Below are 25,949 nucleotides of genomic sequence, written 5' to 3'. Positions count from 1 at the left end.
AGAAAGCCCTTAACCCCTCTCAAAAGATAAAAAATAATCATCAAAGAGCCTTTCAACTCTTTATATGATTAGTTAGAAAAGGTGAACTTGAATGCCTAAACTTGAAGCTATACAGATACAAACCTGAACAGAAAAATCAGGTTCTTTCAATCTGTAAGAATTTTAAACATATTGATTCCACAGGAACAGTGAGGTTTCTTCCTGCCCATTAAACCACTACGATCTAGCCCATCACTGTGAAAGAGATAGCAAAGTTAAGGAATCTTTGTGCTCTGGACGTTTTTTTGTATTAACGCCAAAGGGTTGATGGCCCTTCGGTCCTCAGTCCTGGCTCCATCGCTGCTGCATGGCTTGGTGGCTCCCAGGGCTCCCCATCAAGCTCTTTCCAGGGAGTCTTACAGCAGCTCACAATGTTGTGGAAACGTATTTCACATGGGTGCAACTGCACTTGACACATAAACTGAAAAGATCCTTTTTATTGTGGTCATAACTGAGCACAGAGCAGATAAACAGGCCCAAGCTAGCTATTAATTATATATATTACTTGAATCCACAGGCTTTCTTGTTGGATCTGTCATTTGTGTTAAATTCCCTACTCCTCGGCCTATACTGTTAAGGTGACATGGATTTTCCTATTGCTCTGCTGTCACAGGAATGGGTCCACAGTGGTTTCAAAACCAGCTACAGACCAGGTGTTGAAAAGAGAGCTGTTTGGATGAATAAAGAAAGTGGGAAGGCAGCTGTGCAGACTTTTCCAGGTCTTTTGCAATGCTGCCAAGGGCCGAACAGTCAGTACAGAAGAGACATGAATGCAGTTGACTCGAGTCCTTCCCAGCCATTCCAGGAGAGGCCTCTGCCCCTCTTGTCTGCAACTCATTGTCCAGTTTCTCAGAAAGCCATCAGCTTGTCCCTGTCATCTCATCTGCCTTGTGGACATTATATAAGGATAGATAGTTCTAAAGTGTTCTGATTTTGCAATTCTGAAAACACATATGTACATTGGTCTTGGGTGTTTGCATGGCATGGAGGAACCAAAAGGCCTGCTTACTGAATTAGTTCATTTATGCAATCATGTGAATTCATCTATAAATACTCATTCGCCACACAATTAACCAACTTGGATGAGAAAATGTGAAGTATACAACAGGTATGGGAGGGAGGGAATTGTACTATTAATACATCTTTACTCTTTGAAAACATGATCCTGAAATGCAGACTAATTCTCTTCAATGAATGAACATTTCAACAGTTATAACTTTAGCAAATGTTCATTAATCGCTATGGTTCAATGAATGGCTGAACAGATATGAGTATCTGGATTATTTGAGAATAGTTTTTTATTCACATTCAGTACATGTGTGTTATTCATTGTCCTTCAAAAAATATGCAGGAGTAGTCGGCTTAGACTGGTTTTATTCCCTGACAGCAATATCGAACTGTTGTAAGCTATCACCATAATAAAAATCCTATTTCTGCTCACAGAATTGTCTATAGTCATTCATAATGGCGGTATATGAAAGCTAAATAACTCAATTCCTCCTGTATTTTTTTTCAAATACTAACCTGTTGGGTACAGTAATGTTAAACAGTGGTTCATGTGAGTTCAAATAAGAGAGAGTCTAGATGAAAACAAACAAACAAACAAAAAAAAAACACAAACAAAATCCTCCCAATTATTTATAAGCAAAAATATTCCCTGGTGCTCCCTTTCTCAACAGATGACAAGGATATCTGTATTAGGAGTAAAATCTTAATGTATAGCTATTAAGATATTTTAGGGCTACCTTAAGGATATTAGCCTAGAGCTGAAGCTTTCCTTTGAAGCAGCAAACATAAGAATAGGCTTTCAGTTGTTGTGTTTGCCTGTTGCTTTAGATGTTTTGCTGTCCTACAGAGACAGTATTCTTTAGCAAGTATGTTTAAGGTAATAATTTAATAAAGACTTTCAAAAACCAAGGATATCGAGATAAATACCCTCCTAAGCCATAAAGAGAACAATAAAGATACACAGAACAATTTAATAGTAGGCTGGGTTTTCTGAGTTAAAGCTTATGGCATCATTTGCTGTTCTGCAAAGTGGGTATAAAGTATGCTTAAACTGCCAAAAGCAAAGTGCAGGTACTAGTATCTTGTATGTATTCACTGCATCAAAATCTTCAGACAGGCAATGTTTTCAATTCTCAGAAGAATCCCTCTGATAATGCCATGTGCTATAATTAACCCATAGTAGAATCTAGAGCTGTGTGTGGGGCTGTCAGGGATTTCTAGGCACAGTGGCAATCCACCTATGGCCATTTTTTAATGTCAAGCCTGTTTCCCAACACAGATCTTCAAATATGATATGCACCTGTCGTATCATTTTTGACTTAACAAAGAAACATAGGGAGAAGACTCCCATTTTTTTTGAGCATTACGAAACCTCTGGGAACTGCCTGCCTGCCAACAGTTCAGTTCATTCTGATACAGCATTAAAATAAAGTATGAAAATCTGCCAATATGTCCTCTTCCACGAAATAATAATCTTGACCACATTTTCCTAATAAAACCAATTTGACACTGTTTATCAGTTATGAGCAAAGCACTCTAGTGCAGTGCTCCGATTAGCTTTGTAAAACACAGAACAGGCAGAAAATAAAAAGGGATTCACAGGTATTAGCTCACCAGTCTCGTGGATACTGTGCAGCTTGTTGAATTGCAATTTATTGATTAGTCTTTCTATCTAACTTTGTGTCTAACTAAAAATTCAGGACAGGCTCTGTGAATAAGCAATAGGCAATGTCTGGTCTAAAAAAGGAACTACCCAGTCACAGAAATGAACTGGAAATACCAAAAGCTCCATCTGTCCTCGATAATTACACATTCACAAACCCTTTCATTTAGTACAGTATTTTGTATGCTCAAAAGCACTGGAAGAGTGAGTAGAAATGCACTTTATCTAGTGATTTTATGAAATTCATAGAAACATATTGATGGAAAGAATTTCAAGATGTAAGCTAGTCCTTTCCTTCTGGTCTGAGGTACGATGTTGTAAAACTTCTGATCTTAGAATTGTTTCAATCTCACTAAAGAGTATGTGCCAGTGCTGATTATAGTTACAGTTTAAAAACAGTATATTTGTTTTACTCCTTTGGTCACCAATTATATTTTCTTCCAGACCAGTTCCGTACTTCCAAATACTTCCATAGGTCATGTTTTGTAAAATCTTTACCTATTACACTCTCCTGCACTCCCTTGTCTTTCTTAAAATGTTGCACTTGAAAGGGAACTTTTTATTTAATCAAGCAGAATGCAGCAACCATTTGCCATCAGTTTTGCACAGACTAGGACACAAGTCTACACATGACAAGCTGAGTAATGCATCTTAGAAAAGGTGGGGTTTCTTTGCAACAGTATCACATTCTCTATCCTTGTGTGTTTGTGGACTGTTACAGGCCCCAGAAGTTCTTCACACAACTACTGATCTTTTTATATTTGTAGTACATTTGATTATTTCCTTCCTACAGTCTTTAACTTTTTATTTAAAGTAACAAATTACAAATCTGGGAATTTTCATGTTTTTCTTTTCCTAAAGGGCAATGTGTCCCTTATTGGTGTCATCCATTTGTGCGTTATATTTTGCAAATCTTATACTTGTGTGTCATTTGTTGCATTGCAGTAACAATCAGAGAAACAAAAACTTATCTTTCCTGCTACTCAAATCTGAGTTGAGAGAGTTCTCTTGATAAACTTCCTTGAAGTCCCTCTTAAGCAATAGGCACCTTTTGTTCTGTGATATGATTCTAGCTAAGCTCTATACTATTTTTGTTTTAACATCCAAAAAGTGAAGAATGGCAACATTTGCTGATATGATTCACAAGTGGTGGACTTCCTTGACTATTTTCTCACCTAATCTGTTTCTCAGTTTTAACGCACAGTAAATATAAGAGGTCGGAAATTAGGTCCGGAATAGTTTTTAAAACAAAAAAGAACACCTGACATTCATTTGAGTTAAATGCATTGTACAATACTAAATGAGAATATGAGGGATGGAAAAGTACATCCTATGCTAGAGCAGGCATTTTTTGTTCTCTTTATTATTGCTGCTTATTTTATGATACAACTCTCTCTTTTTATGCTGTGTCCATTTTCTGCCACATTTGCCAGCCAATTTTACATTTATCCTATGTATAGACCATATGTCTAATAAATCACACACCCTTAAATAACTAAAGACGTTGTAACTCTAGCATGAACTCTGAACATTAGTAAGGCAACTGGCTTTCCTATGCAACCTCAGCATTAGTCTGGAAGTAGAATTTTGTAAATCTGATGCTTTCATTTTAAGGACTACCCATTGCAGTGTCTATTCATGTATCAGATGTTGGAGGATTTTTATTCTCTAGACTTTTCTAGTAGTTAATCTCTTTTTATTGGAGAATATCACTATTATTGAGTGGATGGGGCTTTACACTGTGAGCAAAAATTCACAGAAGAGAAATGGTAGTTTCTTAATAAATGACCAAGATATGCACTGTTTGAGCAGTGATTATGGACATACTTCGATAATACAATAAATCTTAAACCCATCTCAGTTTATAAGTGTGTGAGGTCAACTGTAGTAGTTTATATAATTCAGATGATGTTAGGTCTTAACATGCACTTTATTGCTAGTAATCTGAACTAAACCACTGCTGTTTACACAGCATAGGTTGTAGTGAAAAAGCAAAAAGTATATGCAGGTGATATACTATTTAATGTACGGACTATTTAGTCCATTTAATAAAATGTTCATGGGCAGAAGGTTAGGAGTTTACTTTTCTTAACAGACCCAGCTAATAATGTGTGGTGGATTGCATTAGCTAAGTCATTTCTTATTGCTTGGTCTGTGACTTTCGAAGAAAATTAGTCTCACATATGAATGTTCAGTTTGAAGAGAAGTGAGCTGACAGTTCAGGATGACTCACTTCAGCCAAGAGAAACAGGATGGTTTGTAATGTTGCCCTTGCTTTTTTCTGCTGTTACTGGGATTCATTAACTGATCAGGGACAGAATTCTGACATGTGGCCCTTTCAGTTGATCTTATATTTCTGCAGCGCATGCAAAAGAGAAGCAGCAGATAAATGTATTCACTTCGGCAAGTCCATCAGCTCTCATGAAGCTTACACTCAAATAGTCCTTGTCCTGTTCTGCCCATAACTCAGCCCAGATCTCAAATGTTCAGCTACAGCATGACAGAAAGAGGTAATGGAGTTTGTAATGACCAAGACATCCTTTTTGATTCTCTTCTCTGCTCCAGTCACCAGGCAAGCATAGTCCTCAAGGACTAGAATGTGGTAGTCACTGTGAGGCATGAAGCTGAAAATGAGTTGGTTTTGAAACGGAGTAAATGCAGCTATGGAAAGTTTACTCTAGTTTCAAATACCTTAATGCTGGTCCCAGGCTCCTCTGTTTTGTAACTGTTCAATCTCATATTTGCGAATGCCTCCTTCTTGTGTTCAGGTTTCTCTGATTTCATTGTCATTTAAATTTAGTTTGGGGAGGAGTTCTTAGAAGTATAGTCTAGTCTGCTTTCCAACATCTCATTAATCTTTCCATTTCTTTCTCCACTCTACCTCAGTTCATATAGAGCTAAAAAGATGATGAGAGGTCTGGAGCATCTTTCTTATAAGGAAAGACTGGGAGAGCTGGGTCTGTTCAGCCTGGAGAAGAGAAGCTGAGAGGGGATCTCATCAATGTTTATAAATATCTCAAGGGTACGGGTGTCAAGAGGACGGGACCAGGCTCTTTTTCATGGTGCTCAACAATAGAATGAGGGGCAATGGGCACAGACCGAAGCACAGGAGGTTCCATCTGAATATGAGGAGAAACTTCTTTACTTTGAAGGTGACAGAGCACTGGACCAGGCTGCCCAGAGAGGTTGTGGAGTCTGCTCTGGAGACATTCAAAACCTGCCTGGACACATTCCTGTGCAATCGAGTCCAGGTGAACCTGCTTTAACAGGTGTGTTGAACTAGATGATCTCCAGAGGTCCCTTCCAACCCCAACCAGTGTGTGATTCATATCCCCACTGAAGCACTGGCAGTGGTACTGTCCTTAGTTTGTAACTAAATTCTGTTATATGTGGTACTGTCATTAGTTGCATAAAGTCTCAAGATTTTGGCTATATGGGCACTCAAATATTTAACTTCTGTACTCAGGCTGCACATAAGTTTATAATAAATCTATATGTTTGGAATATTTTTCTTTTATTTTGGGGAAAGTATTGAAAATGTGTGCATGTAAGAGAGTAATCATAGGCAGAATATGGATCTGGCTGTGGAATGTTGGACTTAAAGTAGTTCCCAGCTTGCTAGTAAGGTACTTAGGTAAGCAGTGAAGACTCTTCAGGCTCTGCCAGCTGTAGCAAAATATTTGTAGGAGACCAGATGCATGACAATCCCTTGGTGATTTGTTTTGTTTTGGTTTTTACCTTCTAATTATTTAGATACTGCACCTAGATCAAAATCAAGTCTAATTTTCTTGCATATCTGTACTCATGCTATTGCATGAAGAGTAAGAAAAATCAAATATGAGATAACCGCAGCAGAAAAAATACATGCACAGGACGTTTTTCCAAGTTTATATACTCAGCAGGTCTTTGAAAGCAGCTCAGCAGGCTGAGTAGCTTTCATGAGCATTTCTTCTTAGGAACTGAATGATGACTAGAATGACTCTTTGCTGCTTTAAAGTGCATGCTAGCTGCTGTTTACTTTTTTTTTTTTTTTTAAATGCAAATTAAAAGGGCTGGTGTGGGTCATCTTATTAAAAACTATTGATGCAACATCATGGTAGCATTCCCTGTGAGTACTACAAGCCTGAATGGCTATCCGCTGAAAAAATAAAAGGTTTTCTTTGCATGGGAAAGTATCTTTTTGCTTCTGTGTTTTGCTGTGTGTTTCCCAGTATGCACTTTCTTCACCTTAACAGAACATTAAAGAGTGCTTTTGATTCATCAGTGCATCTGAATCACTGGATCTGAAGCTCATAGTATAAGGCTTCTATTACTTTCTGTCTCTGGCTGAAAATAAAGTTTATTAGCAAATGGCTCAAGCAGAAAAGGAAAGAAAAAGAACAAATGAAAGAAAATAGAAGAAACTTTAATTAAGGCTGAAATAGAGTTAGTTTTCAACATGGGCAGGATGAGACTTTAGACCACACTTGGGTACACTGCTGCCTTTTGTGCTTTGTGTTTCAGGGGCAGTCTGAGGTGAGATGTTTTGCTCTTTATATTTTTGCTTTGAGAGCAATTCCACCATGTCACGTGTAATGGTGGTTATTAGCAGCTATGGCTCTCACACATGCTGCTCTCTTGTCCTCTTTTGCACATTTATTTTTATATTCCTGGGAAAATGAGAAAGGTCAAATGCTTTCTTGAATAGCTGACTAAATATCTTCCTCAGCTAAAATGGCAGAAGATGCTATAAGGCAAATGTGGCTACAGCTGGAAGTCTTCATTCAATTTTTGCCCTGCATAAGACTAATCACATCATTGGTGCTTAATGTCCAGTGATTCCAGAGTTGGAACTGGAATTAATTCTCAACCTCTTTGTTTGTACTTCAGTGTAATGCACAGCAGGCTCCTCTCAACTCTAGCATATCTCACTCTCCTTTTGAATATAACAGCAATGCTGACCTTTTACAAATAAAATGGGTGGGGATATCTGTGATTAGAATTTACTCAGATGTCTGAATTTAAATCAATATATTTGCCATAACAATAAAATAAGTTAGAAATCAAAAGCAACCTGAAAAGAAAAACTGTTTTCATTTCACTGTTCTTTTTGAAAGTAAGAAATCAAAACAAGGGATATCATGCACATACAAGAATATTAATATTCAATTTCTCTTTACATCCTTTCTCATATTCACTGATTTTATTTCTAATAATAAATAAACCAAAATATATGTCTCAAAGAATGTAGTTTCTTGCTTCGTTAGTAGGGTTAAAATTACTATTTTTATTTAAAGCTGGGTACATCCTAATTTATCATTTAAAAATCCATTACTTGTTTCCAAGGAGATAGAAATATGCAGGAAAATAATCTGAGATGCTGATTTGTAGGGCTGTTCACTTTAATGAGAGTTGAATGTGCCTGTTTTAAGAAACAAAATAAACGTGGAGCTGCTGTAGTAAAGAGATTGGGACTTCAAATTTTGTTTCTGCGCAGGCCTACTTTCTGCTTCTGGAAGTTGGAAGGGGATTGTAAAATATTCAGATTATCATTTAGTGGCTCAGTTGTGCTTCTTTCTACTCTGAAGCAGGATAGGAAGTTCCTTTGCCCACCCCCACCTTGCAGAAGTGCCATTCTTCTAACAGTTCTAGGTATTTCTTGGAGGACAAGGTGGACAGTAGATAAAAACTTCATTTTCTTCCTGTGAGTTCTTTTTCAGAAACAATAATGCCTGGGTGGTTCCACAGGTATTTAAAAGCCTGTAATTGTTTAGTGAAGTGCCAATGTCAAGGTCTAAACAAGGATATATTATTTTTTTTCTTTCTGTTAATACAATCCTAAATGAATCTGAAGGTAAACAGATCAGTTGTCTTACCTGAAGTAGTCTTCACCACCTCAGTTGTATTTCTTAATCCTGTAAAGGAGAACTGGTAAAGCCTCCAGGACCTGGTGTCCCCCACCTCCACCGAGCTGCGCTTCCATTGGTAAATGATCTCTTCTCTTGGGTAGCCATCTTATTGCAATGGAAAATACAGAATGCTTTGTTTCATAGTCATTGCTAGGATATTAGTGTACTTTGGGGAGTAAAAATACTATTTTCTATTTCTGGAAAAAGCTGGAGAAGCATATGCAAGTACATTATAGATAAGTTTTTCTCAAATTACTTAGTAGCGCCTTTTACTTACTGTCACATTTTGGTTTATTTATTATAAATTAAAAGAACACTTGAGAGAAATTTTTAAAAAATGAATTTTCCACTTTTGTGGACCCAATAGGATGCAATTTTACCCATCCTTCAATTATGTCCCAAAAGTCTGCAGCTGGACCAGGAATTCATACCTTGACCTGACTGAAAAATGTCAAACTCTTGACTCCAACTATTGCAATAGCAAAACAGCCACATACAGAGAAAGTATCAGCCCATGAGACTTTGATGCTGAAAGTAAACATTTCTATGATTGTGCTAAGATATAAGCTTAAATTAATCACATATGTCCCAGAAATTGTATAATTTTTTTTTATATAGCATTCCTCAATTGTATTTGTGAACATGTATGATTCATGTACTTGAAAATAAGGTCAAAATAAAACTGTAAACCATTGGGCTATATCCAGTAAAGCACATAACCCTCACTGACTCTAAGTATGTAAATATAGATTTATCATAAGTGGTTCAGTGTGGATCAGAAAAGGGATATTTCTAAGTATGTTACTTACAGCTTGAAAATTCCAGGGGGCAGGAATGAGCATCCATTGGGAAGTTGTGTAACTGTAGCTGACACTCGGCATCGATTGTCAGCCTGAGGAGAAAGAGATCAGGATATACAGAACGCACTTGAGAAGTATGTCCTGAAAGCTATAGCATGACAAGCAAAAGGAGATCCTTACTAAGATGGAACCTGACTATGAAATATGTAAATATACTACATCTATATAGAGAAAGCAAAAGCAAACTATTGATATGTATGCATTAATTTGGATATTCCAAGCACAGGAAGACATCATAGTCACTAATAAGCAATGTTTCTTTTTGGTCACATGGGCCCTGATCATCTACTTTCTGAACTGTGTAATAGAATAAGGTATTAAAGTTCTGTTCCTATGCATCTGAAATGGCAGCATTACTCATGACCAGAAAATCCATAAGTAGATATACATGCCATCTCATGAGCGTTGACAAATGTCTGTGTCACTACATGCCATAATGCACTAGGGAAATGTATTTTATGTGACAAAAAAAATCTATTTTGCAGATGATAGCTGTGAGGCCAAATTTAGACATCTGCATCCAAGACAGCCATCTAGACTGCCTTCATAGCTAGAGGAACAGCGCTCTAAGGATACACTTCATTTCATTGCAAAATCAGACATTTAAATTAAATCAGTAGAAGAAGGAATGAGAAAGTGTTTCTCTCCACTGAATATTAGGAGAGTCTCCATGATAAGTCAGGTGGTGTAAGTGCTATAGTTCAAGTACAGATATGTGCTTTTAGAAATCCAAAATTAGATGAGATGAATCCCCTCATGTGCCTGCTACAAACTCTCCCATTTTTCATTCAGTCCCTTAATTGTTGCTGGCCCTGAATCTCATCCTGTGGGCTGGGGGGGGATGCTGTGACCACTAGCCCTCAAGTTAATGAAATCAAAAGGAAACTTTTCTGCATTAGGGATTTAGGAACAAATCTAATTTCCTTTGAAACTAAAAGAAGTTCTGTTTGTGACTCAGAAGGACAGCTGATTCTGTGTGCTAATGTTATTGCCCTTTCTTTCTCTTCTCATTTCCATCATCTTCAGTTTCATTTCAAGGTAATAATAATATGGATCCAAAAATTATTAAGTTTTTTCTTTGATATTGCCTTTTCTTTGGTGAATCTATTTAACGCTGTTTGAATTTGGGATAGGCTCAGATTTACTGCTGGTTTTTATTTGTTTTCTCTTGTGGAATGGAGTAGATTTAATTCCCCAGCACAACGCATAACCCAGGCTTTGAACTTCCCCAAGTATGGAGTTTTCCGGGCAACCTGCTCCACTGTTTGACTATTCTCACTTTAAAAAAAAATTATTCTTATGACTAAACAGAATTTCCTGTACTTCAGTTTGTGCCCATTGCCTCCTGTCCTGTCACTGGACACCGAGAAGTTTATGTCTCTGTCTTCTTTACTCCTTCCATCCCGTGATGCCGTTACCCCCACCCACATTACAAACACCAGTAAGATCCCCCGAGCTTCTCTAGCTTCTCCAGCTAACTCAGCCTCTCCCTTCACATCAGATGCTCTCATTCCTTTAGCATCTTAGTGAGGCAAAAGAGGCATTGTGTACTTTGGCCTTTTCTGTGTTCTTTGGGACAAGGTCCCCATTTCCGTTAAGCAGCGTGCCCATATATTCTCTAGGCTTCCTTTTGCTGTGAATGTATGTGTAGAAAATCCTTCTTGTTTTCATGTCCCTGGTCAGATTCAACTCCAGACGAACTTTGGCTGTTGTAACCCTGTCTCTGAGTGCTCTCTGTATTCCTCCTAGGCCACCTGTCCCTGCTTCCACCTCTAGTACATTTTCTTTTTGCATGTGAATTTTGTCAGGAGATTTGTGTTGATCCGTGCAGGCTGCCTGCTAACTTCGCTCCATTTCCTGCTGGGCAGGATGGACTGTTCTTGAGCAAGGCAGGGGAGGTGATTGAGAAAATCAACCAGCTCTTCTGGACCCCCTGTTCTCTTCAGGGCAGAATCCCAGATCTGTGATGTTATTATACTATCACATTTCGCTTCTGCTCTAATCCAGGCAGAATCTTTACCGGTGCTTGCTGTGACTCACTAAAACAGCTAACTATACGTTAATACCCAATAACTCTTTCTAAGTTCTATCAGTTCTGTCTTTGTGTGATGAAAGAAACTGAGGGGTTTGAAGAGAAAGGTAATGAAATCCAAAGAGACAGTAGTGTAGCTAAGTCCAAATTTAACATTTCAAAAGTGGACTTAGTATCTTCTTTATCAGACTGACTTTGATTTGCACTGGATTTCAATTCTGATGATTCTCTTATCTCCTCTGGTGATGCAATGTGCCATGAATGTAAAATAACTATGAAATAAAACTCCTTTTTGTAATTCAGACAGTTGCAACATTAAAAGGTTGTCATAACCAAGCCTTCAGATCTGTTAATTAAAATTATAATGAGTGTACTTTTCTTCAAAACTTTATTTTTGGCACCCAGTTAAACAAAAGCTGAAATAACACTTTGAAAAAAAATGCAGTCCAAACTTCAGATGGTCTTATATCCAAATTCTTTGATTCTGTATTCTCACTTTAAATTATAAATTCTCTTGAACAAATGTTGTCTTTATCTACAGGGTGTTTCAAAAAGATGGACCCAATGTGTTACAATTACAGAAAAATTTACAAACATTTTAATGAGTTATCAAGTTTTAGTAAACTTTTCATAAATGTTCTATATTCCCTGCATCTGGTGCATGGACTGTAAGAGTTTCACTCTCAAGCAGTTTGTTGTCGCAGAGATGTAGTGATTTCAAATTGGGTCCATCTTTTTGAGACACCCTCCACATTTTACATAGAACTGAATACTATAACACATAAAAAAAAGTGAAAAAAAAAAAAAAAAGACTTAGAATTTTTCACATGTAGGAAGTATCTTAGGGTCATTTGAAGTGTGATATTTGAGTTGTTACATATTGCATATGTTATACTTACATGTAGGCATATTCATAACTGAATTATTGAAAAGGTAATCTGTCTCAAAAGAAAAGCTATACGTGTGACTGAGACATCTGGAAATTAGCATACCAAGTTCAGATTCATGAAAATTTTAGAGTCATATCTGTAGGTTTTGGATTAAAACTTAAATGACTAAGGCTGAAATAATAATCTTTATTTTCACAAGATATTTGAGGAATGAAATGCTTTTGCAGGGTAGAGTTCATCAAGCTAAATTGTAATCAATTCAGAATAAGGGACCTTTGATATATGTAATACCTCCTTTTATATTGTCTGCTTAGTTCAAGGATATTTCACATTCATCAGTTTAGCCCAATAAAAAGGTAACAGGCAATATGGACCAAACCAGTGGCAAACTATAAAACATACCTGCAAATGAAGGTGAATTACTATAGCAAGGCTTATATTCATTTTAGTATAGGGATGTTACTATTGTGGAGCAAGATAGTACAATTTATAGGAAGAAATAAAACTCTTCACTCTGACAATATAAAATAAATTGCATGCAAGTAATTTCTTCAGGATATTTCCTGTTTTCAGGATTGTATGCATAAATAGGAAAAAACAATGGTTTTTTCTTTGGGTTAATGTAAAATAACCAAAATTCACAGGACATGTTTCTTTGGATTTCCTTAGAGAAATTGAAATTAAAGTTAGGTATAAATACCTCAATGTGTACAAGACTCTGCCGTCATTCCAGATCCTGAGCATCCTATTAGGAGTTGTTATCCAATGAGCATCAGCTTTCTTGGAATTTCGGAAAAATGTATCTGGTATCCAGATCTTCCCAACCATGTTGCTGTTTAATCTGAGCACTTTTATAGTGCTGTTGAACTTCAGACGTCTGTCATACCACGTTTGGGCGAAAAATATATCAATTGTATATTCCTGTTGTGTTAACCAGAAATACTGATGAAAACAGAGCACTCAGCATTTCAATTAACTCCTGATATGCTTTCCTTAATTTAATATTTTTAAAATGTGAGCTACAGAAGATGATGTTAGAAACTGGTAAAACCAGTATTTGTCAGTTTTTGAGGGCCTGGTTTAATAAAGGTTATTGTTTAAAACCAATTTATTCTGTTATTTTCCCACTGATAATTGAAACTAAGGTGCAATTGAGTGGTATATGCATCTTTCTAATTCTGTGCCTCCACACCTCAACCAACACTTGATCAGGTCAGACAACAATTACTTATTCCTTTGGGTCTTGGAGAGGAAAAATTTGAGCTGACTTGGCTGCCTTAATCACCTGTTGATTCTGCCCTCCAGTTAGTAGCAGAAGTGGTGAAGTCTCACTTTCCCTGGCACTACTGGGCAGCAAGAAGCTGCAAAGGGAATTATAGAATGGAAAAGAGCAATCTGAGATTTCTTTCTACACATGAAAAATACAAGAATAAAGTAGACACGCTAAGGCTAGATTGCTTTCCCTCACCTATATGAAGATATAAGTAAATTTTTCTGCAGGAAACTTGGAAAAGGGAGTGAAGAGAGGATATAGACACTTTTTATCTCTTGGTGGCAAGAATGGTAATATCACTGCTGAATGGTTTTCCTTGTTTTGTAGCAATCTGGAAGCTCAGTTTTACAGGAGTTAAGCTGTCACAAAACACTTGAAATTAGAGCACGTTGAAGTGTGAGGATATGTTAAAACTGTTACAGAATCACAGAATGGTTAGGGTTGGAAGGGACCTCTGGAGATCATCTAGTCCAACCAACATTTTTTTCTGCATAGAACTCAGTTTCCCTGTCCTGTAGAGATTCATAGCTCATATAGTCCTCACATCCATAATAATAATAATAATGAGATTTTTTAAATAATAGAAGGACAGCACAACATTAAAACTAATAGAAGCTTCTTAATATCAAAAATGATGAGAGATTTGTAACAAACTGAACATTGTAGGAAAACTGGCAATCATTTACTTACCATGTTGATAGCGTTCACAGGCCCAATGCTATTTACATACATGTCGGTATGAATGACTGTTGGTTTAACTGTAAGAGAAACAAGAATCAGTAACATGAGTGAAGGTCAGAATCAACTACATGAAAGTCAAACACAAGCAAATTATTATTATAGTACCTCTCTTGTATCCTTATGGTTGCCTCACATTTAAATGTGCATATACAATAAATACTAATTTGCAGTGATGACTTCAGTTTGCAATTAGTTGGAGACACTTTGAGACAAATTGTTACATTGTTTATTCTGTCAGAGCAAATCCTCTGAGAACAAATACTGAAACCGGTGTTGTTACATCGGGGCAAGTCATATTTGACTGAGAGTACGTATATTTTGACAAAACATCTGACAAAACACTATCAACAAAAGCAAACTTATTCTTATGATGTCTTGTGTAACTTATTTTACATTATAATGCCAAATGCAACATGACTGCTGTTACCTGCAGAGATTACTGTAGGTAAGTAACAATTTCATGAGCCCAAAGCAAAAATAATACTTGAGGCTCTAAACCAGGATTAATTTATACTGAAATTACTCTATTGTAGCTTTTTTATTCTCATACATCTTGACTAAAACATGTTTGTTTGTTTGTTTTTTTTTTTCCCCGGATACTTTTGCGAATGCTTAATTCCTTTCTGTTCTCTAAAGTCTTGGTTTGGGAGAATAAGACAAATTCCTCTGCTAATTTACACTATATGCATATATCAAAGGTTAAACACTCGTGTTATCCATCACTATAAAAAATCCTTAGTTTACCAGCCGCTATAAACTTGTTAGAAACAGCTCCCTTCATTAACGTTGGTGCTCTCTGCTTTCCTCTGCCTGCCTCATCCGTGAATTCTCTTTGTATTTTTCTATAATCTTGTTACTGCTGTATCCTTTCCTACAGAGGTGTTGTCTGCCTGCTTGGTGCACACATGGGGCCTTCACAAACTGATTTGCAGCATCGCAGGGAGATTAATCTCTTCAAGCTCCCTCAAATCAGTGGAGAGGAATATTCCTGCGAAAGGTCATTCAGTCAAATAAGACCAGGCTTGGGTCTAGGTGCTTGTGTTGGCTGTGGGGGAAGTCTAGGGAGGCTGGCCTTGGTTGGCTGCAGTTATCATTTGTGAGCCTCGGTGCCCTGTTCCCCAGTCACTTCTTGCCCCACTGTGCTGCATCAGTCAGTGCAGACCTGCTGCTGTTAGCGGCTCTGTGTCCAGCAAGGATCAGGCTGTGTTATCCTCATTTTGGCCTTCATTACAAAAGTATTGTGTGTGATTTTTCTAGCACCTTCACTTAGATATACAGAGAAGACAAAAACTTGTTTTTTCATTCCCCAAAAAGTCCAAGCTTCCTTTGCAGGTGCATCATTACAAGCACTCTGATTCAGCAACTCACACAAGCCTTTTTAGGTATCATGGGATAGATTTGGCAGTCTTAATTCATGTCAGCTTCCAGAACCATGACTACTTTTTGTGGCACTCATGTTTTATTATATTATATTTTGTTTTTATAACTATTTTGAATGGATTCTGCTTCCTGTGTAGCATAACATGACATGAATTCTTTTTCTTTTCATCACTTAATCAAAAGTGGTCTGAAAAGAAAACCAACATACCTCCTATGTCAGGTCTTAATTTGTTGTCATATCCTTCCAGCAAGCCATTTAAAATAAGAGTGACATCACTCTCATGGACTTTGGGAGTCAAAACCCAAGTTTTATTTGACGTGTAATCTTCATAATCATCATCTCCCTTTTGGGTGGAGCTGTTAAAGAAATAAAAATGAAGAAACTGAAAGCCTTGAAAAATATGAAATTTCCTCTTTGGAAGCAATGCATAAATAACTCAGGTTTTAATAGCACTGTACAAAACATTGAAAATTTGCTTTCTTTATAGGAGGAGACTCACAGTAAAGAAGTCACGTAACAGCTGAGGTTACAATTCACTTTAGCAACATTTCCTTTTAGTACAGTTGAGATCATATTCTGTCTATTCGAAGGAACATCAGTGCTTGTCACCTTTGGCATGCCTGTTTTTCTCTCACTGACTCAGGTGGGACACGTTATAAAACAAATCTAATTGTTGCTTAGCTTATGCAACTCTCCACCAAAATATCACTCAGTATGTACACAATGTTGTTGCGTTACTTCTCTGAGAGAACGATTTGATGCAACTCATTCCTGACAAGACCAATAATTAGATTCATTCAAACACAGCTTTTCTCCACTCTGATGAACTTGAGCTTATTGTGCATTTGGAAACTTCAGCACTAATTTTTGCCAGTGGTTTTCATTTTCACTTTTGCTAGCCAGAACCCAGAGAGGATAAAAAGTCTGTCTACTGCTGAGCAGTATGACAGCAGATCTAGTATAATTCAACCTGCTTAGTGCAGTAAAAGGGACAAGTCAGGAATCAGAAATGTGTAGACTAGCCTTAATGGATGTTTTGTTTTGTTTTGTTTTAAATCTGTGCCTCCAATTCTAGAGGAGAACATATAAACTACTTTAGAATATGACATCATCAGATATTTTCATTTCAGAATGTCAGTCATAATCAACTGAATGGTGTTAAGCAACTGTAAGTTTTTTCCATAACATGCAAGTGCCCTTCTTTCCTGACCTGCTTCTGTGACAAAGTTTGGACACTGCTTGATATGAAAAATCTTAATGATACTACAAATATCTTAAGCCCGTGGGTGGAGTTCGGATACAAATGGGTCAAAAGCAGAGAATTTAATTATTTTCCAGCTTCAGCCAGAATCTGTACAGAAGTGGGAAAGAGCACAGAGAAGTAGATTCTCATGAGGGCTGGAACTCATGCTTGGCAGACAAGATTGAGAGCAGACACAGCTGACCGTGGTCGGGGTGCAACGGTGCAGGGATGACTAGTCCCAGAGTCTGAGCGCGCCATTCCCTTCACAAAGTCTTTGCTCAGCTGAGCTCTTGCCCACTCCTCCCTACAGCTCCCTCCTGCTGCATCCGCTCATACCCACCCAGACTGGATGGCCTGAAGGCTTTCCCACGTTGGGCATTTGGGAGCTGTAAACCAGCTACACAAATACAACTTAACTATGCAAGAGGCTTTAGCTTCTTCATTTCCCGTGGGCATAACCCAACAGGAAAGAGTCACAGCACACCTGTCTCTGTATAAAAGTCTGCTTCCCAGGAGGTGCTGAAGGTACAGTGAGATTTGAAGCAGCCTGAGACAGTGCGTAGGGCTGTAACAACCAGGAATGCATAGCACGCCCAAGAGAACCAGTCCTGAATTGCATTGGATTGAGCTTGGAAGTTGCTAGTGAAGACAGGTTAATCTATACCTTCATCACATGCACTGAGTACCACCAGGCACCACCTAACCCACTCTGTGCCAGCAATTTGCATTTGGGAGCTTCCCCAGATCAAGAATAGGCAACTCAGTCTTCTCCCTCTGGCTACACAGGCCTGAACCTGTAGTTTTACTGGCAATCAGAAGCAGGGTTTTAATTGGCAATGTTCTACATAGTATTCTGCTGATACTGACAAACAGGCCAGGATAATTGAATTGGTGGGGGAAATTTGTTTATTCAGCTGTCTGGAGTTCAAAGATCTAATTGTAATTCAAAGGAACGTAACTGAAGCAAGGTTCTCTCTCCTGGAGGAAAGGAAATACATCTAAATAAAGTAGTTGCACACAGAAGGCACTAGATTATATGCTTTCAGTCTGTGCAGAGTGAATGAAAAAACCTAACTTTATGTGTGTATAAAAAGCCATACTCCTGTATTATAACCAATTTAAACATCCATCCTCCAAAAAGAATGGTTTTCTGAATGGAAAAGAAAAAGTAAATAAAATACATTCTTTTGGAAAGGCAACATGTTCCTGAATATTAATGTGATGAGAAAGCCAGTCAGTAGACTCTGGTGTACTGGACAGTGCAAGATGCAAAAGTATTTTTATCTAGGACTTGTCTCAAATCTAGAACAACCTTACTGAACAGCAGCCCACAGTCACTAAAACTTCCATTTCCTCCTGGTAATTATTTGTGGGAAAGAAATAGCTATTTCAAGCCATTTTGGCACACTGGATTCCCAAAACAGCAAAGGTTTCATGGGATTGGTGAAAAAGAGAGGAGAAGGAACACAGACAATATAACTGGGGAAAAAAGGCCACTGAATTCCAGCTTGTATCTGAATTCCAAGTGGATCTTAAGTTAGCATGGGTATCCAGTTGTCTAAATGTGTGTCTGTATAAAACTGTGTACCAGCCAAACAATCAGAGGTGCATCGCTATCCTCATAAGCAGGGCTTTAGCTGTGCGATGCCATTAATACTAATGAAAGTTATAATGACAAAGCCCTTTTCATCTCCTTAAGACTTTCAGATCAGTCCTTCTGATTATATGGCCTAAATTTTGCAAGTGTTTTTCATGTCCAGAACAAATTTGATAAAGCCCAGATTATACCCAAATGCATATTGAAATCTATTTTTATCTTTATGACTGATAGAAGTTTTCAAATCTAGTAACACAGGTATGCAAAGAATCATAGAAACGTTCTGGTTGGAAGAGACCCTCAGGATCATTGAGTCTGACCATAACCTAACCTAACTCCGGCACTAAACCACATCCTTAAGAACCTTGTCTAAATGCCTTTTAAACCCCTCCAGGGATAGTGACTCCAACTCTTCCCTGTGCAGCCTGTTCCAATGCCTGACAACCCTTCTGTGAATAATTTTTTCCTAACATCTAATCTAAACCTCCCCTGGTGCAACTTGAGGCCATTTCATCTTGTCATATTACTTGCTACTTGGGAGAAGAGAGAAACCCTCTCCATGCTCCAACCTCCTTTCAGGTAGTTGCAGACAGTGATAAGGTCTCCCTTCAGCCTCCTGTTCTCCAGGCTGAACAGTCTCAGTGTCCTTAACCACTCCCCATCAGACTTGTGCTCCAGGCCCCTCACCAGCCTCATCACCCTTCTCTGCACTCTCTCTACTACCTCAATGTCTTTCTTATGATGAGAGATGCAAAACTGAACACAGGATTCTAGGTGCGGCCTCACCAGTGCCGAATACAGTGGCATAATCACCTATCTAGCTATTTGCAGATTACAGTATAATTTTTTTAAAGTTAATCTTTCAGACACTGATACAAAATATCACTGTTTGAGGCATTCCCACTTCTGACCTTAACGCCATTGCAACATGTGTGCAAGACTGCTCTACCCAGTTTCAGTTTCCAAATCCACAAGAACACAACTTGTTATGAGTAGAAGAAGGGTAACGATGCTGTGACACAAAATATGCCCATTTGTACCTGCTGTGACTCTGTTCTTTTACTTTTCTAAATAGAGAAAATGAATTTTAACTATTTCTAAGTGTTCTGTTAAGAAACTTCACACAAGAGTCAATTATCCCTGCTGGAATCGGCCTGCTATTGCATTGCTGTTTGCAACCAGAATCAGAGTAGCCACAAAGTGCCTAAAGAGCAAGACCTGGAGCAGTACTGAAAAACCAACAACTGGTTAAACTCTAACTAAAAACTTAAGTTTATTTTTTTAAAAAATCTGACCAATTTCATCTTTTATACCAAGTAAGCTGTAGAAGCTACAGGGCCTACAGCAAAGATTTAATAAACTACTCATCAATATAGCGAGTCTTCCACTTAAAGCATCAATGTTTTCTGCCCCTCATTGAAGGACTGGACTAAGGCTTGCTATTTTACCTAACAGCACTATTTAACTTAATGAATAGTCAAACTAAATCCATTCTCTGATGCGCATAAAAAGATGCCCTAATCTATAGGTTCATGCATTGCTCATGATGCTAATACGGTCAATGTGAGGGAAGGACAAATTCCAAGTTCCCACTGTGGTTGCAGAGATGGTGTACATAGATGTGACATAGGAGTATGTAGAGAATAGCGTATTTGCAGGAGATTACAGTGTCTGTGGAAATCTAGCTGTATCTGTATTCTCTTTTGTTGACTGCCAATCATACTTTTAAGTAAAGCTATTTCAATTGAAATAGAAAATGTTTTCACAAAGGTGTATGCTGAATTCTGTCTCCTTGTTTACACTTCTTTTCTGTTCATTTGTATTCTTTAAATCCTAAGGCTGTGCCCAGGACCCTGCTCCTATCTTTACCATAACAATGGTACTGATTTCCTCTTTTACTGCTAAGTGTTCATCACAATACCAAATGTTCACTTTTCTCAGGTTTGCAAATCATGTAATGTGAAGGTTAATCCCATCCCAAGTTAATCCCCACATCAAAGATGGAAACTCAGAATAATGCTTTGCTTAGAGAGGAAAAGAGGAGATACAGTCTGTTATCAAAAGTTCCATAAGAGGAAGTGGAGACTGTGTAGGGAGATTTGGGCTAAGAAATCACATTAAAAGTGCCTTGTTGTCCTGCCCCCTCCACCCAGAGTTCTGGTGCTGGTCAGACTGCAGTTCTGGTACTTTGTTGGCTAAGGAAGCTCACAGGGAGAAAGAAAAGAATTTGTGTCTCTATTTAATGGTTTGGGTGGGTTGGATTTTAGGTAGGTGACCTGTAGAAGATAACTTATTTCCTAGGCTACAGCTATCATTCCATGAACTATTCAAATCATGTAAAGTATTTTAAAATTTGTCATGAAACGATCACTGCTTAAAAACAAAACAAAGCTGAGTTTTTCTGTCATTCTTGAGTCACAGAGGTACTGAAGCGTACAAGAAAAAAAAATAATACTGCTGTTGTCATAAATAAATCACTACAGCTGAAACACTAAGATTAAGTAGGGACTGAGCACACAAGTCTCAAAATGGGTATTCAAGGCCCAGAAATCACTCGAGTAGCACAGATGAGTGCTCCCAGCAGATGACTTTTCAGTCATCTTTGCAGTACATGGGGGCTCTGGATTGCAAGCCATCAAACAGCCATTTCTGAAAACTATGTCTACATCGAGATTAAAAGGCCGGCCAGATTCCTGTGAACATTTACGCTGTTTTCCACTGAACGAGATACCTGGCAACACCGCACTGATACACCACAGTATCATACTGTGGGTTTTACAGCCACCTTCTAGTCATTCAGCCCCTGACAGTATCCTCAGTGGTCCTTGTCAGCCATTTCGCATAAAGCAGTCCAATTCTTAAACCTCTTCACAGACTTAAAAAATATGACATGGCAATGATGGTTTTGTATTAGTCACTATAAAACTGTCAATCATAGCAGACTGGTTCATCTTACAGTAATTCTGCATCCTCCCTAAGATGTGCACTCACATTAGCTACTGCACCTTATCACATAATAAATTTTAGCCCTTCGTAGTTACAGTAGTTACAGTTACGACATCTATTTTCCATATTTGCAGATTCAGCTGAATGTGGCTACGGCAAGCGTTTACACAGAAAGTTTGAAAATAAAAATATTAACTTTAAGTTTTGTTTCCTTCCTGTAAGCTTGTGAAAATCCTTTTTTTAAAAAGCCCTTTGGAGTGTATTTAATGGGAGTGCTACCAATAAAACTTCTGGTTTGTAGTATTTAGTATATTTTCTAGTTCACTGTACTGAAAAATTGCAGTGCAGTTTTTGCGTTGCACAATTGATTAGATTCAAGTAATGAAGGAGTATGAGGATTATTTCCTTTTTAAAATGGACTTATGGCCATTTATCACCAAAATAGCCAGAAACAGGGACCCAAGTTAGCAGCCCTGGCAAAGAACCAAAAATGTAGCATCCAGTCTAGAATCAATTTCTCCAGCAGAAGGTTGAGGCACATTGGTTAAACAAGTTAATAAAAGGATTTCCACCTTCAGATCTATCAGAACAGACTGATGTAATCGAGAAAAACTGAACTACATCTCAGTATAAAACTTGTGGGCAGGGAGACGAGATATATGGTTCACCCAGGGAGGATACCAAAATATAGAGGAATGAAACCAACTTGTATAGCCGGTATGGAACAAGAAAGATAATTATAGAATGAACCACACTTTGAACAGCCTGAGCTTGAAGTGCAGCATCTTTACTTATATGAACTCTGGACGAGTCTAAGATGTGATCAGATGATTCAATAAGCTCCGTAATTTAAGATGGTTATTTTAATTTTTTTTTGAGCTGGAATATTTTACAAATATGTTTTCTAACATTCAGTTTCCTAGAGGTTATATAATCTATTCATGTATTTCTTTTTACTGCGGTTATGTCTACCCGTTTTAGTGGCAAGCAAAGGAAAACATTAGATAGAAACAGACAGAAAAGAGAGAAATAGGTTCAGATATTCTACTCCATCATAGGGTTAGATTGAATCGATCTACTTTATTTCAAATTATCTAGTTATATCTAATTGTAAAAGGTGTAACCTCAGAATTAAGTGAACCTCAGAAGGATAATTTTTTGGTTTACCTTCCTCTTCTCTCCACTTCTCTGCCCTCCCATCCCCTTCTATTTTTGCATTTCTTTTAAAACTGTTCTATGCATTTCTTTATGTGAAATCTAAGGCTCTTGGGGCATGAGTTTTGCCTGTTGCTATTACACAGCTTCTGCAGATTTCCACTATAACTGAGAGAGCTCAAGAGGAGTTAATGGCCATTACTGAAGTGTGATACTACTAGGTCTTTTTTCGAGTGAGCTTTCTTATTTTTCTGTGGGTTTGTTTTATTGTATGTAATTGTCATCTGTTACTAATTTTTGTCATTTCTCTTCCCTAATAAGGCACGTTGCTTTTAGGAAAAAAAAGCTCTAAAATCTCACTGTAAATTAACAAGAGGAGCAAAAAGCTTAATTCTGTTCTCTGTGAGTAAGATTAGGAAAACAGGGATGCCCTCCAGCTGTCTGTTTAAACACTAGCTCAAAAACCCCAATCCTATTGCTCAGATAGATTTTAAAAAGAAGAATCTTGTTCTGTAATACTGCAATACCCTCTGAGGTACTCATCTTCGTGGCTTTTCAGAATACTTGCACAACTTTTTTCTATATTTTGTCAGCGTGGTAATTCCACCCAGAAGGAAGCCTCTTTTGGAATCAATCATTCATGATGCAGCCATCTTTATATCACTCTCTGTCAATGTTTGAATCAAATGTGAGGTGCTAGAAATGTCAGTTTTTCTTATTGAGTAACTCTCCTGAGCAGTTTTTGAGATTTAGAATACCTTTATTTTGTCTACAGATGTGAGCTTTAAAATTCAAGTTAAACAGAATATAAATTCTCATTCAAATTAAATCTCTCAGGGAATGTTTTCATTCTCATCTTCTGTGTCCCACCCAGCACACAGCAAAGCACTGGAATGTGGTGTTCCCAGTGACTGGGAGTCAGGAACATTGGACTAGTGTCCTACTTGCTGCGATAAGCCAAGTTACATAATCTCTGCATGTAAGTGTATACCATTTTTACAACATAAATAGGCACATAAATGTGCCTTATTATTTGTGTTTGGTGAAGATTAGGGATGACAGTAAACCACCTCATTATGGAGGAAGCAGCAACGACTAACCATGCCATAGGAAATGGCACTGTATTGCTGGGCATCACAATTCCATCACACCTACCAGCCATGTTATAGCCCATATCTTTGGTAAACCAAGTGGGTCAGATAAACCCTGAATGATTAGAGAGCCAGTCAAAAATAGATTTAAAACCAGTATAGTTTTGTTCTCAGTATATTCTTAATTCTTGGTTCTTCCAGATCATAGAACTGTTGTTATTGAAATGCTTATTAGATAGAAATGTGTCCTGAAGAAAAAGCTGAATGAACAGAAAATAGTTGCTTGATACGCGTGTCTTTAATCAACTCATCGTGAAGCTAGCTCATTCAAAAAATGACTGTAAGTAAATGGTGAAAATGAAACTGGTGTGGGTTTGTTTTTTTTTTGTTTTGTTTTGTTTTGTTTTAAACAATGCTTCTGATTTAACTTCATTTTAATGCATGGTAACCAATAGTAACCCATGTGTTCCCACATAAACCAGCTTATGTCATGCAAGACACTGTTTGCACTCATGCTCATGAAACAGACTGTGCAGGGGTGGATGTGGAATTTAGTTCTGATAAGAGGGTAGATGTGTGATACAGTAAGAATGTAAGTGGCAAGCTAATGTCTCTGTGTCAGTTGAGCAGGAAAATTGTCAACAAGTGTGCCTGAATTTCCTCTATGGAATTGATTTATTTTGTTGAAATGGCCTGTGCTGGTTTTGTTGTTGAATCCTTTGGTGGTTGGTACTGTTGGGGTGGCTTTATGTCAGGAGCTCCTTAATTCTGTGGGTCATATGAACACCCCAGCTTCTGGTTAAGGATTGCTAGCACCTCTGCTGTCATCCTAGGCTTGTATTTCTCTGCACTACATAACTATGTAAATAATTCATTATTCACAGAGTCACAGCTTGTTACTATTGCCTATATAAAATTATGGTTGTACCATACAAAAGGTCAAACAAATTAGCTGTAGATGCCAGGGCAATTAGAGAAATTGGTGCAGCAGCTAAACCAAATAAAACAAAGCTGTGGGCAGGTCAAGAAAAGTCCAGACCCAGCAGGTCTGACAAGCCTCTGTCCTGGGGCCTTGCAAGCTCAGTGCAAAGGTTATGCCTGTCATTAGCAATGGCAATGTTGTCTTGCAGGGCTACATGCTACAATACACAAATGTTCCTTCCAAGGTAAATATTGATGCAAAGCTGCTACATCTTCATTTCCTATTTGTGTCCCACTGTGACAAATGTTTTGGAATGCAATTTCAAATAGAAGTGCTGGGGTACAGGAAAATATGTAAACCACGTACTTTGGATATCCACAGAAAGAAAATCTCACTATTAAGTATATTCAGCTTTTTATGCAAGAACTTAAAAACCTTTTTCTGAAAAATGGTTGTTTTAATGTTACTAAGTAATGAATAACATGATGATTCTGTAACTTTATTTTAAGGAGAAGAAACCATGCATGGGTTCACTCCATGTTTTATTTCTCTCTTTTTGGCCTTTCTATTGGTCTCCAATAAGTAAAATGTAAGGCACATAACATGTGAATTCTATCCAGCTCTGAAATTTTTTCACATTTGAGTGGGCTAGACATAATGATCACTGCAAAGCCTATCTTCCCATCCCTTATATTTAAATGTGACTATTAAACCTAGTCAAAACACCAGGAAAATAAGAGCAATTTCTGTTTCACACCCATGTAAATACATATCTCCCAGACTTTCTTTTTCCTCCAGAAATATTTTGGCATACCTTTTTTTAATATCTCTCATTAAATATAGTAGAATTTTGTTGTATGAATTGTCATTGTTCTTATTATGATCAGAGCAGTTTGTCTCTGTAAAAGGCAAAAAACATTTAAAGAGAAAGCTGCTAGAAACTTATAAGTAGATGGTATTCAAGTATAGAGAAAGATGGCAAGAATCAGAACCATAACCAAGTACTTGCAGAAGCTAAGAGTGGGTTTGATTAATGTGTGGTACTGGCTGCAAGGGTCAGAAATAGCAGTAGATGTAGCCATAAATATATTCAAAAAATATTATTTTGAAAAACTGCATTGGGAACAAAGTTTATAAGGTACAACAATTACCGATTTATTTCAGAAATTCCTGGAGGGCAGAAACCACATTAAGGTCTAGAGGATGTAGACTCATGTAAG

At 37.6% G+C, this 25,949-nt stretch overlaps 1 protein-coding gene across 4 annotated transcripts in view; it reads right to left on the bottom strand.

The window, feature by feature from the left end:
* GABRG2 (gamma-aminobutyric acid type A receptor subunit gamma2) overlaps positions 1-25,949 on the bottom strand; it is a gene marked incomplete at both ends in the record, with an annotated part of 65,204 nt that overhangs the window by 26,846 nt on the left and 12,409 nt on the right. For 2 of the 4 annotated variants that reach the window (XM_082063607.1, XM_082063606.1), the window contains 4 exons: positions 8,566-8,703; positions 9,408-9,490; positions 13,081-13,301; positions 14,344-14,400. In XM_082063607.1, the coding sequence (XP_081919733.1) occupies positions 8,566-8,703; positions 9,408-9,490; positions 13,081-13,301; positions 14,344-14,385 (484 nt within the window). Of the gene's footprint in view, positions 1-8,565; positions 8,704-9,407; positions 9,491-13,080; positions 13,302-14,343; positions 14,412-15,982; positions 16,132-25,949 lie in introns of those variants that run through there. The other 2 variants (XM_082063604.1, XM_082063605.1) reach the window with 2 other exon arrangements.

The sequence above is a fragment of the Streptopelia decaocto genome, assembly GCF_964273445.1.
Source record: "Streptopelia decaocto genome assembly, chromosome: 12".
Classification (NCBI taxonomy): Eukaryota; Metazoa; Chordata; class Aves; order Columbiformes; family Columbidae; genus Streptopelia; species Streptopelia decaocto.
This window is presented reverse-complemented; position numbering and strand designations above follow the sequence as displayed.